The 17,321-nt window shown below is 44.2% G+C and overlaps 1 protein-coding gene across 11 annotated transcripts in view; it reads right to left on the bottom strand.

The window, feature by feature from the left end:
* CELF4 (CUGBP Elav-like family member 4) overlaps positions 1 to 17,321 on the bottom strand; it is a 692,870-nt gene that overhangs the window by 71,640 nt on the left and 603,909 nt on the right. For 10 of the 11 annotated variants that reach the window (XR_011805803.1, XM_072031183.1, XM_072031181.1 and 7 more), the window contains exons 6-7: positions 10,566 to 10,709; positions 679 to 826 (exon numbers count right to left, since the gene is read on the bottom strand). Coding sequence is in view for 10 of the 11 variants with exons in the window: in XM_072031183.1 (XP_071887284.1) it covers positions 679 to 826; positions 10,566 to 10,709 (292 nt within the window). In the remaining variant the exon portion in view is untranslated. The remainder of the gene's footprint in view (positions 1 to 678; positions 827 to 10,565; positions 10,710 to 17,321) is intronic. The other variant, XM_072031177.1, reaches the window with a different exon arrangement.

The following is a 17,321-nucleotide window of genomic DNA, read 5'->3' as shown; positions in this document are numbered from 1 at the left end:
TCCTGTTTCCACCCCAGCTTATTTCTCTGCCTCTGAATAACATAACCCACTTCCTAGCACAGGCTGCTTGTGACCTGTCACACTTTAGCCAGACCCTGGCTGCCCATCACTGACTACCTGTCTCTGCTCCAGGAGCAAGAAACCTTCTCACCAAATGCTTGCATTCCAGGCAGCACCTTCCCTGCAGCATCTTCCCTGCAGCATCTTCCCTGAGCACCTCCAGTCCTATTTCACACCAGCACAAGGCTTATGTGTCCCAAAGACACAGCTCATCTCATTAGCAATGTAACATCCCACCACAAACCTTATTTTGTTTGTTGTTGGACATACCTGGCTGTGCCTGTGCTACCACTGACCCTTCATGTGTCCATACATACCACCAATAAACCAGTACAGATCACTGGGGGGTGTTTTGTGATGTTGTGCCATTGATGATAAGAGACACGGACCTCCAACTGGCCCTGGTACCAGCAGAGGCTCCCTCCTTCATCCCCAAAAAGGATCTGGTCACCTCTGCTCCTTCCTTCTGGTGGCCTTCATCGGCAAGACCACCAATTTAGAAATTTAGAAATTTCTCCTGGGGAAGAAGCTGACACTTAACGCATCCTTCCAGGTCTCCTCTGCCACATGGCCGGATTTTCCTGCCCTTTGCCCTTTCCACCCCTCTTGGCCCCTTACCTGAGGTTGGAGTCATGGGGGCGGCCGCCAGGCCGTTCATGTTCAGAGCCGCCATCTGCTGCATCTGGGCCGCGGCGAAGGCTGCCATGGGGTTCAGGTAGCCGCCCTGCGCCACCGAAGCCATGATCGCAGCCTGCTGCTGCATCAGCTGGAACAAAGAGAGCAGGGAAAAAATATCACGCAGTCACCAGCAGAGCAGCCTGGGGCACCAGCACCAGGACGGAGGCCACACACCAGGGTGTGAGGGACCCCTCTGGTTTGAGATGTCAGCTCACCATGCCTCTGGTACCCCCCAACCTTAGCATTCTTTCTCACTACAAGGGGCAAAATGTATTATTGCAGCTTGGGGTCTTTATGCCCCCACATCCCCATTGTGTTCTCCAGTGTGGAGGTCTCCTCTAAGCTGGACTCAGCACTCTGACTGCCAGACCCTTCCTTGATGAGAAAGGCAGAGAAAACACTTTGTATGTTCCTGAGCAGAGAGGTTTCATGGCTTACGTTGCTTGTATCAAAGCTCTGGGAAAGCAGTGGTGGCTGCTGAGGGGAGACCAGTGTATGTGGAGCAGTGAGGAGTGAGGGTCCCCTCTCCAGAGCAGCAAGCTTAGCTAGTTCTCTGGGGATAACTTGACCCATTTTCATCTGGTGGTGAGAAAAATCACTCTTTATCATGTTGCTGGGATTTCCTTAAGTTTTATTTTTTCTAGAATGTCATCAAAATACTACCTCTTCTAAAGCACCTACAGAAGGCAGAAACAAGGAACCTGGGCTATATTTTCTGGCATTTTGCAGTAAGAATTTTGGAAGAGAAGTGGCTAGCATTTGGAAGCAAATGGATAAGTATGCTGGAAATGCTTCCTATCTTAAAACCAGACCTTGATATCATTATTTTTTACTCTGAGCCTAACTCATGAGCAGTGCAGTTCATGTGTACAGTATGGTTGCCGTGGGCCAGTAAAACGCTACTCGTGTGAAGAAGACAGCTTAGATGAAGCTGCCTCTTGCCTCACTTCTCTGGAGCTGTACAAAGAGCCAGATAAGTAACATCTGAGGTCCTGTGAGACAGTGTCCAACCCCCAGTACTGACTGACAGTGGATGCTTAGAGAAAGGGTGGGGAAAGAGGATGAGCAGAGACTGAAAACTCACTCTATTCACTCCCCAGCCTTTGGTAACATATGACTTGATGACAACAACAGAGAAGGAAACTATTTTTTTATAAAGATTTTGGAAGTGACTCATGTATTTGCTGTCTCCGGAATGAGTTTTGCTGCTCTCTGTGATTTCACTTTCTCTCCCATCAAGAAATCACCCTCTGATGCTGTTGTTTAAGCACACAGGATACGCTTCTCGGCATTAAACAGACTTCAAAAGTCACGACAAAAAAGTCATGACAAAATTGTGAGAAAATCTGACAAAGTCACGACAAAATCTGCTCCTTGCTGTTTAATGTTGAAATATTGGCTAAATTGACTGTTCTTACATATATACACTGAAACAAATCCTTGAAATCACCACTCTCACTCAAATACTGAAAATTTCCTTGTCACCATCTGTGAAGAGACAAAATTAAAGGATGCTCTGCATCCACAGTATGGGATCCACTGTATAACCATACACAAATTGTGCAAACTCACCTTGGCTTCTCCAGGTATAAACTGAGACACAGGATATCTGTCTCCCCATGCAGGGGTTACTTCAGATCTACAGATGAAGAGTGCAGTACTAGAGTTGAGTACTATTATTTTTTGTAGCCTCATACAGATTGGTGCCAAGGTGGTGACTTCCCCTTTGATTGTTAATTACCCTTTTTTATTGTACCCTGCATAAGACACTTTCACATTTTAATTAGTGATATCCTGTTCTTTGTAATTACTGATGGAGTGATTAGACAATCTTTTCTATTATAGCACAATGCCGATTCCCCTTTAAGGGGTACATTTGTGCCATACATTTGTAGGCATCATTTGAGCTTATTCTCAAAATGAGGCACTGAACAGGTGATTTTATTAAGTATGCCAATGAAGTGAATGAGGAAAGGGGAATCCATCTATCTTTAACACTGGACTGACTCCAGCACTAGGTATACTGACCCATATCTCATTTTCTGTGCCAGGTATTTTCACCTGGGGACAGCTGAGGATGTAACTGGCCGGTTGGAGAAACGATGGCCAAGATCTGTGCCTATAGGATCTATTTAACATTGCTGATCCAAGTAGCAACTTTCTGAGATGGATGCAGTTGCAAGGGCTGGGATCAGTCCCAGTCTGGCCTTTGCTGACTTTTCTTTGTGTTCCTCCACACCTGATCAGAGCTGCACAAATGAACACAGCCCAGAATATGGAGTGACCTACAGCTGGTCATGTGTGTGCCATCATCAGTCTGACTGGCACATAATAGCCTGGAATTTGTACCAGGGACTTTCTTTGGGACTTCTAGGGCAGACACTGGACTTTGATTTTGACTTTTCCCTTTGTCAGATTCTGTAAACTAAATACAGATGGGGTACCTCTGAGTTAGTCACCTATTATGGTTGATGTGATAACAGGCAGAAGAATCTAGGCCAAGATTCATCTCTGCCTTCTGTACCCAATTGCCTCTGGGCAGATGAATTGCAGCTTTGTTTCTTCCTATTGACTGCATGTGAAACCCCTGGTGATCAGTTCAGCTGCACATACTGACACAGTCAGGTAAAATTATTCCCACTCCTTACTTGGCCCTCAGTGGATATTTTTGGATGTCGGTTCCCAGACATTTAAAAGAAAAGTGTTAATCCTTTTTTTTTTGTTTGTTTCACCTTTGCTGTAAGAAACACAGGGCTCTATCTACAAGACACTGTGTTGCCAATGGTAGCACAAATGATTGTGCTACTCCAAAGACAATCTCCATTTTGCACTCAGCAGAGCTAAGCAATCACTTGTGACATTATTTATGGCTTATGCAACTTCCTTTCCTGCTTATAGATGTTTCTGAGCTGTTCAGAGTTAGCTCCATAATGGTAGATACTTCTCCCAGTTTGCAAACTGTGGGGCTTCTTGTCTGTTCAGAGGGCTTGTAAGTTTGCACTGGAATATGTGTGTTGGGAGACAATACATGGCTACATGTGTACCACCTTTTGCAGTATAATGCTATGCATGTATTTCTGTCATAGATCTTCAGAAAGAAGAAGAAGATATTTTCTCATATCACGAGAGGAGGAAGACATTCTTAACCTGCTCATGACAGCTGGAGGTGCAGGGACTACAGCTTAAAACCTGGCGTGTTTTAAAAAAAACATTCAGAAAAAAAACTGGCCATACTCCCACCGAGTCTGAGTTAGGAGCTTGGGATCAAAGAGTTTAAATACAGCTTAGGGTTAAAAAGACAATGCAGTAAAAATAAAGTAGTAAAGGACCTAAACTGTGATTTGGTTCAGTTGCTTCTGCTCTAGCAGACATCCTGTAGGGAATGGTCACCCCATTTCTGTAATGCTCAGTGCTCTGGGGACACCTGGGCTGCCCTAGAGAGCTGGAAGCCCCCCTGGCATAGTAAAATGTGGAACTGGAGGTCTGTACCGCGTGACCCAGACGACATACAGCTCACTACAGTCTTCAGAGCCACCCCACGGGGTAAACTTGGATCTCTTCCAGAGCTGGAAGGAGTATAGCATCCCATAGTTGAACACAGCCCAGCTAATCGACTTTGCTTCATTGGCTAGACAGGGGACTCCAACCATGTCCCATCCTCACCCAGACATCACACCCCTTTGCAACATGTCAGCACCCTTTTGCTGTCATGTTTCCCATTCATGTCTTGAAGATGTAGCCCTTCCTATTAGGTCAGAGGTGCTCAAGAGTAAGGGCTAAGGGGGAAGAGGAGGGAGAGTTTCCCAGCGTAGCAAATGATGGTCACAGCATGGCTGATGGTCACAGCACTGCTGAGTGCAGCGGCATTGCAGGGGTGGGAGGACAAGAACTTGGTCACCTTGAAAGAAGCTGACGGCACAGGCCTACCTCCTTCCCCCCACGTGGCTCCAGAGGGATTTACAAAAAGAGGGCAAGTCCTTAAGGGTCACTGGTCTTTCTTATAAAACCACCAGGGCATTCCCAAGTGAGCTAAAATAAAAGTCACCCTGCTCCTTCCCCAGCTCCCCCTGAAGACAAATGTCCCATCCACTCTCCTTTCACTTTGAAAGAGGCCCAGTGTATGATCCCAGTTAATAAAGCTGTAGAAAGTGAGGCAGTGACCCCACCAGAGGCAAATCAATAGCAGCAGGGCCCCTGGGTATTGTGTACTTTAAAATATGCCATTTGAAATGCAGATTTTCCCTGCCTGGGCTGGGGCCACAGAGCACTAATCAGAAAGGCAGCAGCCTTATTATCTCAGGCTGTTCCAAGGGGACAGAGGGGAGCTTTTCCCTTCCTCGTTTGGAAGGACGTATTTCCTTCTGCTTCTCTCACTTCCTTGGCATGATCTTTGCCTCAGCATTTAGAGCTTTTTCCCATCCAATTTTATGGATTTGTTCCCACTTTCCTCCAGCCTGGTCATTATTATTGCTCAAATGTTTATCTTCTGAGGAGACCAGGAGATGTTATCAAACCGGTCCATGCATGTGGACAGGATTTATAGAGTTATGAGCCTGAAGTCCCCTTCCCAGGGCTTCAGAACCAATGAGGCATCTGGACAGGCACTGGTGAGGCCATCTAAAGCATGGGAAGAGGTAGTACGTGATCGCTGGTCACCAGTGAAAAAAGGGAGGATTCACCTCACACATCTTCTGCTACCTCACATTGAGGTGGCTGAACTTCAGACAGCTACGTCATCAGTGGATGCACAGGTACCTCCACAGGGTTATCCATCATGTCCTACCACGGGAGACTTAGATGAAGCACAGCAAAGGGTAGTGTTTTGCAGCACAGCTGCACCAGAACAAGAGCTTGCTTGGTTCTTGCTGCCAGTCCTCCTCCCAGAAGTGGGTGCCTGCCTGGTCACTGCCAGCCTAGAGGATCAGGGTGGGGACCTGTGGCCAGAGGTGTTGTTGGGAATGAGATGGCCACCTCTGGCACTGGGTGGCTGTCAGACAGCAGGGCTGTGCAACTGCACTCCAGGAAAGGAAATATAATCCTTTTCCTATGGGAGGAGGAACAGATGCATGGAGAGATGAAACGACTTACTCAAGGCCATAAACTCCTGCTAGAAACAGGACAAGGATGCTACAGTCAACATTTCCCAGTCTCCAGAAGAAAAACATGTGAAATTGAGGAAGGGGAAGAGGAGAGAGTAGGATTATTTCTGATGTACCCTTTTTGAAATAGTGTGATCATTGCCCTTGGAGAAGGCTTACTCTGAATGATCTGGTGACCTTCTCATTTTTTTTGCAGTGTTATTCTCTATCCTCATATCTGAATCACCTGATGTTTTGTTTGACTATTCATATTCTTCATTCAGTAATAATAATAAAAGTAATAACAGCATCCTACGCTTCTCACCTCTAACGATCTATACAAACACTTAGCTAATTAATCCTCATGGTATCCCTGTGGTAGAAAGAGGTAAGTAAAGTGATCAATCAAGCAGTAAGAAGCCTCGTATTTGGTAAATCATGGAATTGACAAATTCATGACTGTTTTACCTAACTGGCCCTTGGGAAATAAAAACATCTTCCAAGCCTTCAAACAAACTTAAGAAATTCTGAAAAATATTCAGAAGGGTCCTTCCTTTTTTAAATTTATTCTTAAAAACAAATTTATTTTCTGATTATTTAAATTGTATTAAGACCAAAAAATTAATAAATGTGTGTTACGTATGGATTCATGTGTCTTAGTGACTTTCTGAAAACTGTTACATGATAGTTTGGGTTTCTAAATTCCTGAAAACTGTGAATAAAAAAAGAAATATATATATGGAGCCCAAATGTGCAAATGGCTAAGTCATGGTTCACTTCCTGCTACTCAATTTTTCTGAAATACCAGGGAAATGACAGTCAGAAATATGGTATTTGCCCTACTACAAAATACCATGACTTCAAAACAGCTTCCTCTTCTGGAACAGATCAGAACAACTGACATGCATAACTGTTAGTATTTACCAAGTATACTGTCCCATTTTGCTCATTTAAATAAAATAATTATATGGTGAAGACAGTCTATCTTTATAAAGCAAATTTTCCCTAATTTTGTAGGGCTAGATTAGAAAATATATATCTTTCCAAAATAAATTTACAGTATGAATTGCATAAACTCTGGAAAAAGTGATTCTTCTCTTCAGCACTACCTCAAATCCTTTAGCAGAAATAGCCTTTCAGCTCCCCAGGAGCTGGATCAGGGAGGCAGAGGTGGGCAGCTAGGTTTCACGGTCAGCACCATAGTCACTGCCACCCCAAAATCCCAAGGTGACCACTTCTGATTATGACAGATCTATGCAGTGCTGGATGTACCCAGACACGTTGCAGTTACCGTCTGCAGTTCAGGAGCCAAAGCCATTTGCACTTTTTTGGAGTGAAGGGAGCTGGGATTTACTGAGGGGAAAGGACTTGCTCTAGGCCAGAGAGCAAATGTTACCATTGTCTGCGCTGCCTCTGTCCCCATCTGTCCGTTTTCACTCAGTAAATCTATGCCTGTCCGCTGCTGCAGAATACAATCAGTGCCACGACTGGAATTTGGCCAGGAGACCGTGGCTAACACTCCCACCCTATTTTTTATGCAAACTTGATTTATGACTTTGATCTTATTTTAAATAATTTAAAAATTAAATAATTTATACAGTATCTGTCACTTTCCAAGGCTCCTTCCTTTGTTCTTGCTCAGCTCTTCTGCGTTTTCCCATCTTCCCAACCCTTTTTGGTCTCTGCATGTTTCCTGTTCTTCATTGTGGGGCAGTAGTGACCTGAGACAGTCGCTAAGCACTTTCCACTTCCCACATAGAAAGAAGAGCTGGAGGAATTTCTTCCACTGCTGCTTATTTTGTTCAGGACTGTACTACCACCATTCATAGTCTGGTTTGACTTTTACTGCTCATGATTTCAGGCTTGGCCACCCCATCCTGCTTACCAGGATCTAAGAGGGTACATTGTGCTGCAGTATGTGCCTGCAGGTTCGTTCTCAGCTGGTAGCAGATCAAAGGTGGTGCTGCTTAGCATCAGCCTCCTCTACAGGCTGAGTTCAGACCTGTACCTCAAGCTGGCTTTATCTGAGACTGCAGAAATTGATGCCCAACTGATGTGGATCCACAGGAACCTGACAACAAAAAGGGCTGGTGCCCATACATGCATAAACTAAAATAATTAATTGCCTCATAAAAAAAATAATAATAAAAAAGAAGCAGCTAAATGAATCTGGGAAGACATTGCTGGGGAAAGAAAAAAAAAAAAAGAAAAAGAAACAACCCAAACAAACTGAAACAAATTAGTAAAGGGACTCTGGGAGCTTTAGGGAACCATGAAAGCTGACTTGCCTTGAGCTGCATACAGAAGAGGTGAGGTGGGTCTGATGTGACTTTCTGCAACCCTGAAACAGCACACAGAGTTTGTGCCAAGCTTTGTCCTGTTTTCTTGCAGGTGGCACATGAGGGGGGAGGCAAAAACCTCATGCAGAGGAGAATCCCCTTTGCTTGCTGATTTCGTTGCCTCTGGAGCTGAGGCCATATGGCTGCTGAACCTGAGGACTAGTTGCTCGGCCGACACGGGGCCGTCGCTGCTATCAAGGTTAAGGTTGCTTAAGCTGAGGTCGAGTGGCTTGGCAGGGAGCAGCAGCAGGGAGTGAACCATGACACGGCCATTTGCTGAGCTGCTATGGAAGCAACTTAAAGAGGAGCTTGGGCCCAGAGCACTCTTGGTAAGCACGCTAACGACTGTCAGTCAAATACTGATGGACTGAGACCCTTGCCACCTCTCCCCAGTGGCGCTGCTTGATTTGTAAATCCAGGGCTGCCCACTCATCTCTCAAACAAGAGCACCGTGTGGGTTTCTGCTGAACTGGCCACCTTGATGCATGGAAACCTCTGGGTAGGAGCTAATTCGGTCCTGGTGAAGTGGATGGGGTGAGGGTACCTCTCTGGGGGACTCAGCAGGCACCCACTGCTTAGGGACACCACAACCTGCTCCATGGGGCGAGCCACTAGAAGCTGCTGGATAACCAGCTCTTGTAGGACTGCTTGGGAACTCATCTGGAGATGTCAGTCAGGGCTGGACTGCAGTGGGATAGCCAGGAAGACATGCTCTGAGTACAAATCAGTGTCTCATGCTAGTCCTGACCTCACTATTAAGCACTGAGGCAGTTCTTAAACTTGCATTACCACCAGGTCCATGTGTGAGAGACCCGTGGAGAGATGGCATGAGAGAGAGCCATGTCCCTGAGGGAGACTGGAACATAAATAAATCTGGTCATCATCTTCATTTGTAGATGGGAAAACGAGACCAGGGGGTCAAATGACTCACCCAAGGTCACACAAGTTGCTGGTGGCATTGGCAACAGCTGTCACTGCTGTCCTGCTCTTGCATTTTCACCGTTTCACCTTCCCTCCTCTTGACTTGCCTTAGCGCTTAAACTTCAGTTCGGGCTGAATAAAACTGCCCCCCCATTCCCTCTCACGCTATCGATCTCTCCATCTCCCGCTGGCATTTACGAGGTGCCAATCACCCTGATATCTAAGAGCCAGCAGTCCGGGGTGGATTAATCGGGACCGAGGGAACGTCACACAGCCTTGGCGCTCCCTTCCTTTCCTTTTGTGTGAGCCTGCGAGATGAAGCAGATAGGGAGAGACACAGATAGGGATGCTGATTGAGAGACAGCATCTGAGCAGGCTCTGGGTGTACAGGCGCCACACGGAAATGTGATCCCATCATTTAGACAGCTCTGAAGTCCCCAGGGTAATTGGTGTCACCAGCTTGTCATATCCAATGGGTCAAGATCTAAAACTTATTCTTTCCCCCTTATTAGCATATTTACCAGGAAAAAAAAAAAAAAAAAAAAAGGGTCCAATTCTGTTTTCACAGAAGTCGATAGGAAAAATATTCATTGGTTTCAAGGTTTCAAGGGGAGTGGGAGCAGCCCCAGGAATTGTTTCCACTCCTTCTTCAGAGATAAATGAAGCACCTCACTCAAGCACCTATCCTCAGAATGTCCTGTATTGTCTAGTGAGAAATAGATGGAGGGAACTTTTATGGTGTAAGGATGCAGACCTCATCTTCTTTTGTATCAGTATAACTCTGGGCTGACTCTTTTATCATGGCAATTATAGGAATTAGTCTAGATTAAAAATGAATATAGCTAAGAAGAGTGCAGTTAAGAAGAGATGTCCAGAGCATCAGGACAGTGCTATCTTTATGACCTCTTCAGCTGCCTGACTGATGCCTGTAGCATAATGCTGCAGCCACATTTTTGCTTGAAAACCTCTGCAGATGTTTGTCCCCAGCTGCCCATGGGTATCCCTCGTTTATTCCCCTGCTACATGAGGGCACAGATGCTGCATCCCTCCCTCTTCCTCCCCCCTTTTTCCTCCCTATTTTTAGCCTAAGGAAAGGTACGTATGGTAGAAGCATTATGGTAGAAGCATCCATACTGGGGCTATGTCAGAAGTCCAGCTCCCTGTCCAGTTGTGAGTTGTCCCAGAGGCCCAGTGTCCAGGTTAGGTGTGTAAGACGGATACCAAAAGTTAAACATCACAACACTGCTTTGAATAGCTGACGCGTTTTCCCAGTGTGCTTAAACAATATTGCTTTGGGGAATCAGAACTGTGTGTGTGTATATATCTGCTTTTCCATTTTATGATGACACAGCTCAGTTTGCTCCCATCATTCAACTAATGAAGAAATTACTGGCTCCTATTTTGCTGTTGTACTTGTTTCTCCGCTCACATGTATTTTTGTGCTATCCCTGTCCCTGTGAACATGCATAGAGCCAATGTTTATACTTACTGCCTGTGCATAGGCGCCATAGGCTCCAAACTGGATGGCCATGGGGTTGAACATGCCCATTTGCCCCGCCATTTGCTGCATGCGCCTCATTGTACGCTCCTTGTCCGTATCCGCAAACTTCACCACCAGGCTTGAAGAGGCTCCCTGCAGGACAGGAAACAAAAGGAGACATGCAAGGGAATTAGTCAGGTACACATCAGCTCATGCAATCCATACAGCACACACGGACTAGGCAGTGTGGGATCCCGCTGGTGCTGATTTTCCCCACACAACTTTTTGGCCTTTTGTAATGGACCTTTGCAAGAGGCTAAGGGCATCAGGAAGGAAAGGACTCTCTGGGGGGTGAACAACTGAGGCCGGCAGCCCAGTTCCTAGTTTCCTCCAAAATTCAAACTTCTAGGCTGTCATAAATATTCTCTCTGCAAAAGTTTTTGCCTTACTCTTTCAAACTGTAGAAAACCTTCTGGCCTGTTTGCTCTCAGCAGAGGGTGAGGATCTGGACTCAGTGCAGCAAAATGTAGAAGTTTTTGCTGGAGTTATGTTGTGGGATTTGTGAATTGGCGGACTTTGATGGAATGTGTTAGCTCTGTGCATGCCAGACCACTAAGATGGATCACTCTTCCACACTGTGGTGTCTTGTAACCCCTACGTCCAGTGAGAAAGCCCTGCCTAGCCTTGGAGACAGGATTCAGTATGCTGGGTAGGGCAAAAGTCCCCTCACCAAGCAGCATCTAGTCAGCACTGTTAAATCAGGGGAGCAAAAATAGGACCTGAGTTCTCCATCCCTGAACAGTAGGGAAAAGAGAGGCTACCACAAAAGAGCCCAAATGTAATGCTACATTTTTCTGGGCAAGTTATACAATGTTTGGGTTCTGTCTGCAGTCAACACTGCTGCAGAACTACTGATGATCATGAGAGCTGGCTGCAGGAGTCTGAAAAATGTAGAGGTTTGGGGAATGAAAGGGCTCTCTCTCCTTCCCAAAATGAGATGAAAGGTCAGTGACAACAATTCTTAAATTTCTGATAGGAGGAGGAGATGGGAAGAAATAGACCTGCTTAGGAAGGCATGCACTGAGATTGTTTTGGCTGGCTCCAAGGCCTTCCTCACTGCATGGGTTGCTTGATTCCCTACAGTGTGGTGTCCCCAGGGGGATGGGGATGCAGCCCCGACAGCAGGCAGACAGTTGCCTCAGGAGCTGGGCTGCCACCGCGCCTGGGGAGAAGGGCAGGTGAGCTGTCAGGAGACTGACAAAAAGCAGCTGAAATCATCGTGTTCCCATGGTACGCTTCCCTTTTGACACACTGGTATTCACTGATGGAAATACAGTCAGCGGGGAGACGGCAATAGGGGAGCACCAATTCCGTTCCAGAAGAGCTAGGCTGTTGTGGGGCCCTCTGTTTTCCTTCAGAGGTGGGATTACATGGGATTGCACAAGGGGAGTGTAGTTAATTTGCTTACCTACACACCTATGTACTCATGACTAGAAAAAAAGTGTCTCAGGGAAAGAAGAGTTGCTCCGTGACAAATTGGGAATAGTGTAGTAAACAACAACCATGGACATACATATATATAAGTCCAGGCTTTGCATATTCAATAGCCTCTCCAGATCCTCAGTTATGAATAAGGAGTTGAGGAATTAACTCTCTAAAACAGAAAACAATCTAAGGCCACACAATGAGCAATGTTCCCCTGGATTAGCAGACTGCTCTGGGAGAAAGTGATTTTCATTGGCAAAGAATCTTTCTTTTTGACCTGTTACTCTTTCTCTAATAAATCTATAACCCACTTGAACAATGTGGTGAAGAACAAGGGGTTGAAAGAAGTGCTTCAGGAAAACAAAGGCAGGGAGAGATGAATGCTCTATTCAAGGGTGGAGAGCAGTCTTCAGAAGTTATTAAGAGAGCAAAACAGAACACAGGAGTGAAGGGGGAGTGGAGAAAAAAAAAAATCAGCCAAGATTCCCCTGCATTTCTGCTCAAGACTGGGCAACTTTTCATTTTATTTTTTTTTAAATCACACGATGTAGTTATTGATCCTTCCCCAAATCACACTCTTAATTGCAGCTCATCGACAAATGAATATTTTAATGCATACATTTCCTGCTAATTATCACCTGGACCAGTCCTTAATTAGATTTCAACACTCATTTAATTAACCCTGATCCAAGAGACTGTTTGGTAACCTGAATCTAATCATTTAAAGCTATTTGTAGCTGTATTGGAAGGAGGCAGTGGTCCACAGCAGATTGGGCTGTTCAGAGCTGTTGTTATGGTTTGCAGAGCAGAGGCTGCAGCATGGTGGGCACAATACAGTATGGAGAATTTTCAGACTGAATAATCTGAACGAGTATTCATCTCTGTAAATGGGTTTTAAAGATGTGACCTGTTCTAGATAGCAGAACGGAGAAGTGTAAATAAGTTGGTGTCTTCTTCCTTTGCCTTTTCTTTCTATCTCTGTTTGCCCTGGAAGTCTTAGGGCTGGAGACCTGCCTCAGGAAATTGCTGATCCCTCACGTTTTTGAAAACCAAGCCTTTATTGTAAATGACATCATGAAAACGTGGGTAAGCTCCATATGAAATTCTTGCCCCTGGAGTGTTCTTCCCTCCTGATGTGAGTCACAGTGACTGCACAGCAGCCGTTTGACCCAATGGGATCCAAGACTGCCTCTTATGAGATGTTTTTCTGGGTTGCCTGTCACAGCAGGACTTCGGGCCTCTTTGAACACCACTATCATATACACAGGGCAGAAAGGCCATTGGCAAAAAGAATCAAGTTAGAACACAGACTACAAAGAAGGAATAGAAAAGGCAGCTTTTTTTTTTCTTTTTTTTTTTTTTTTCAGAGCACGCTGCAATGAGATGTACATGCAAGCAGTTAAAGATAAGTAGCCAACAGAGATGCTGCTCTGCTCTTGAATATGAACATTGACTTTGGGATCAATGCTTTCTATATGTGGTTCCTCATGTGCAGCTCTTACACACAGCCTGAACTCTAAATCAGGCAGTGAACTCTACCAGGCCACCCAGTGAAGGATTTTTAGCAAAGGAGCCAAACAGCATTCATCTAAAGCAGCCACAAGATTACTTTCTACTCCAGTGACTCCCCATAATCCACTAGATAACATTAGAAATACCACAGAATGGGCCAATTTTCAATGGGGTAAAAACTACAGAGCACTTCATCTGGGCTATTTATTGCTTCTGTGAGCAGTTAAACCATGGTGTAAATCAACCGTTGTCTGCTGACAAAGGCAATAGGTCCTGTCTGCTTGGTCATTTATTAGTAATACATAAGCCTCACCCTTGCTCTCTCTGGTTGTTGGACTGGACATTACATTTCCCCAACCCCCAAGAGAGCTACAGTAGGTAAATCAATAGTGTTTGAAATATACTTTGAGATCTGTGTTAATTCTGCATTTTACCAAGGAAAAGACCTGTTTATTTCTCTGCCTTGCAGATCCACAGTCAAAAGAGACTATTATGAAAGTGAGCCTTCCTGCTGGTGCCTCTGCAATAGGCTACTTGGAATTGGCATTTATCTCCTCTCCCATCAAATCAACCTCCTTTTTCAAGTGCTTTGATATCTACTGATGAAAAGAATAATATAAGGGCTAAGTATTATTATGCTTTCCCCATTCTCTCTTGGGCCAGCAAGTCTACTTAATATGACTATCTTGCTTCCTGTCCCCCTCCCGTGCGTGGTAATGAATTGCTCCCCTTAGTCAGCAGAGTCAGATGTTCTCTAGGCTGGCGGGGCGAGGAAAAAGATGGAGGAAAAATCACCCTGCACCACACTCACTTTGTAATCCCTAATCAGAGTCCTCTGTGGGAAAAACTAATTTCCCAGCCTGTCTTGACGTGTGAAATAAAGTCATTCTTGAAAACAGGAGCTTGACAGGTCGCTTGTGAAATTTCATATTCAACTAAAAATAAAATATCCATCCATTGATATTTCATTTAAAGGCAAAGGAAAACAAATCTTTTGCCTGGATGTTGGGACTGGTTTCCATTAGTTATGCCCTTCCAAATGGAGAGTATGCACAAATTAAGTTTAATATTTTGAACAGACCAAATAATACTGCACAGCATCAGGGAAATCTGCCTCTCCCTAGAACAATATTCATAGGCACAGTTTTGTGAAGATGTTTCCTTGCAGAATATATTCTTGATTTTACTTTCTTTGGCAGCCCTGTAAGTCTTCTCTGACTCAGTATGTTACCTACCTTTAGAAATGGCTAGAAATATTTTTCTTGCAAAACTGATGAATTTGGGCCCAATTCACTACAGCCATTAAGATCATGTTTCACTTTAAGCTTCACTAATGTCTCATTGGATGTAAGCATATACTTAAGTACTTTACTGCAGGGATGTCTGTCTCATACAGGTGGACTTTTATCTCATGGTTAGCTCAAAGGGAGCCAATAAAATGTTGGACCAAAAATATTTTAAAATGGCTTGTACATTAAAGCTCTAGTGACTAAAGCTCTTGAGTATAAGAGATTGGAATGTGCAGATCCCACTAAGTAGCTTCCAAAATGTCATCCATGCGTACCAGCTAAGATGCTTAAATGAAAAGATACTGCTGGATACTTCCCATTTAGGCAATCAGACTACCTTCTTAAGTGTCACCATGTGAATGGGGTTGCTCATGCTGGACATTTTGCCTTAGCACTCTTCCCTTGAAGCATTCTTTGCTTTAGCACTCTTCCCTATTTTCACAAAAGGATCCCTAAAAGGCCTCGAAAACCAAAGGGGGAGTTTTTTGCTTCTTTGTTTTGGGTTCTATCAGATCAGGGCATTTGGTATGATGTCTCCTAAATTTGAAAGCAAAACTAGAATGGAGAGACGGGGAGGGTTGATTTCATGTATCTCTTCTTTAAAAAAAAGTGCTGCTGAATAAGCCAGCAAGGGGGCTTGAACCCAAACCTGGGATTTTAGACAAGTGAGAAAGAAACTACTGTCCAATTAAAACTGTAGAGCAGAGGGAATTTTAGCTAGGTAGAGATGTAATTACCCATGCTGGAAGATGGCCAGAAGACCAGGACTAACATCCCTCCCCTCTTGTGAGATATGCTATGTTTTTCTGTACTCAGGGCTTCAATTTCATGTCTCATCTGAAAGATGAGTAGGACAGCAGTCACTAGGAGCGATTTCAACTGTACGGTCCTGAGAGCTGGTTTAGACACACTTGAGACAAGAGTGACAGAGACAGAGTGGAGAAAGGAGGCATTCATCCAGGGCTGGAGTGACAGACCCTTTGATAATGCTGCTCCCTCGGTAGAGGGGATTCTTCATGCAATGTCTAAGCAGAGAGAGTTGCTGCAGGTACTTCCCTTCACAGGTCTCCAGAGTTGTAATTTATTTGGAGTGGAAGCTTGATTTAGGTTTTACTTGCCCATACACTACTTAGCAGGTGTCTCTCTGAGCTAAAGTTATTGCTTTCCACAGGGCAACAGAATCATTGACTTCTAGTGACACTGTACCCAATTCTAATTAAAAAGAACTCGATATATAACCCAGGTATTAGTATGTCCCTCAGATCAAAGTCAGGTATCCAAACAACCTAAACTTCAAAGCTGAGTTCCTCGAGCAGGTCTGCATTTTTCAGCTCAGTCTATGTCCTCGCAGATTCATTCACCTTCCTTAATGCATCATGAAATGGTAAGTGTTGTTACACCAGTAGGCTGGAAATTCTTTCCTGCTATTTAGAAATATGAAAGCAATAAATAATTTTTTTTGTCTATTTGAAGAAAACCTACAAAACAGAATTAAAAAAAAAAAAAGTAGGTTTCTCTTTCCCATTAGGAGTAACATGGTTTGGAAGATAATGTAGTTTTAGTTCTATATTTATTAAAAATGTACTTTCCATGGAAATATTCTAGCAATGACAAATACTGTCATGCCATAGTTGTTTTTTTTTTTTTTTTTTTTTTTTTTTTTATAAATTATTATTACTATTGAAAAACTATTTGGTAGCTGCAGTATAGAACCCCATTAAAGCTAGTGTCTGAATGATCACAACTTAAAAGAGACAGTACCTCTCCTTCAATCTAAATAGAAAAGGATGAAAACAACAGAAGTAGAATAATTCCACTGCTATAAAGTGAACTGCCTGTTGTCACAGCACAGTAGCACCACAACCAGATACATTTCAAGTGTGCATGTGATGCAGAAGAATACCGCAGTGGCACTGAGCTGCAAACATGCTGCACTCAACAGGGCACCCCAGATCACTGTCAGGCTGTACCACTTTGGACTGTTGCAGCGTAAAGCGTGTTGCGTGACAGGGATAGCAAAAGAATTTGCATTTGAGGCATGTTTAAACTGAAGACCCCAAAGCACTGTACAACTACAGGGTCATTAATTGACACATATATATGTTTGCAGGGAGGTACTTGCATGCTTTAGTATGGTGAAACGCGGTGAACTGAAACTATGAGATGAACTAGTGTAAAGCTCCAGTTTGGTGGCTTTGAAAGCACAAGAAATTTGTTTGTGCTGAAAGATCTACGTGCATTGCATCCCACTTCACCAAGATTGCAATGTCTCCTTGCTGCTGTGTGAGACTTGGCAGCCACTGTTCCCTGTGGGTACCACAAAGACCTTTAGAATGGCAAGTCAAGCATATTTCCCTACCTGATTTCATTTGCCAGGGAACATCTGAGGCAAAGACATGGGTGTTTGATAAGATGATTTACAATTGTAAATTTCTGTAGATTTTGATCAAGGATCTTATTCGAAAGTTATTGTTTTGAT

Source organism: Anas platyrhynchos, chromosome Z (genome assembly GCF_047663525.1).
Source record: "Anas platyrhynchos isolate ZD024472 breed Pekin duck chromosome Z, IASCAAS_PekinDuck_T2T, whole genome shotgun sequence".
Lineage (NCBI taxonomy): Eukaryota > Metazoa > Chordata > Aves > Anseriformes > Anatidae > Anas > Anas platyrhynchos.
Note: the sequence above shows the minus strand (reverse complement) of the source record. Positions and strands in the feature narration are given on the sequence as shown.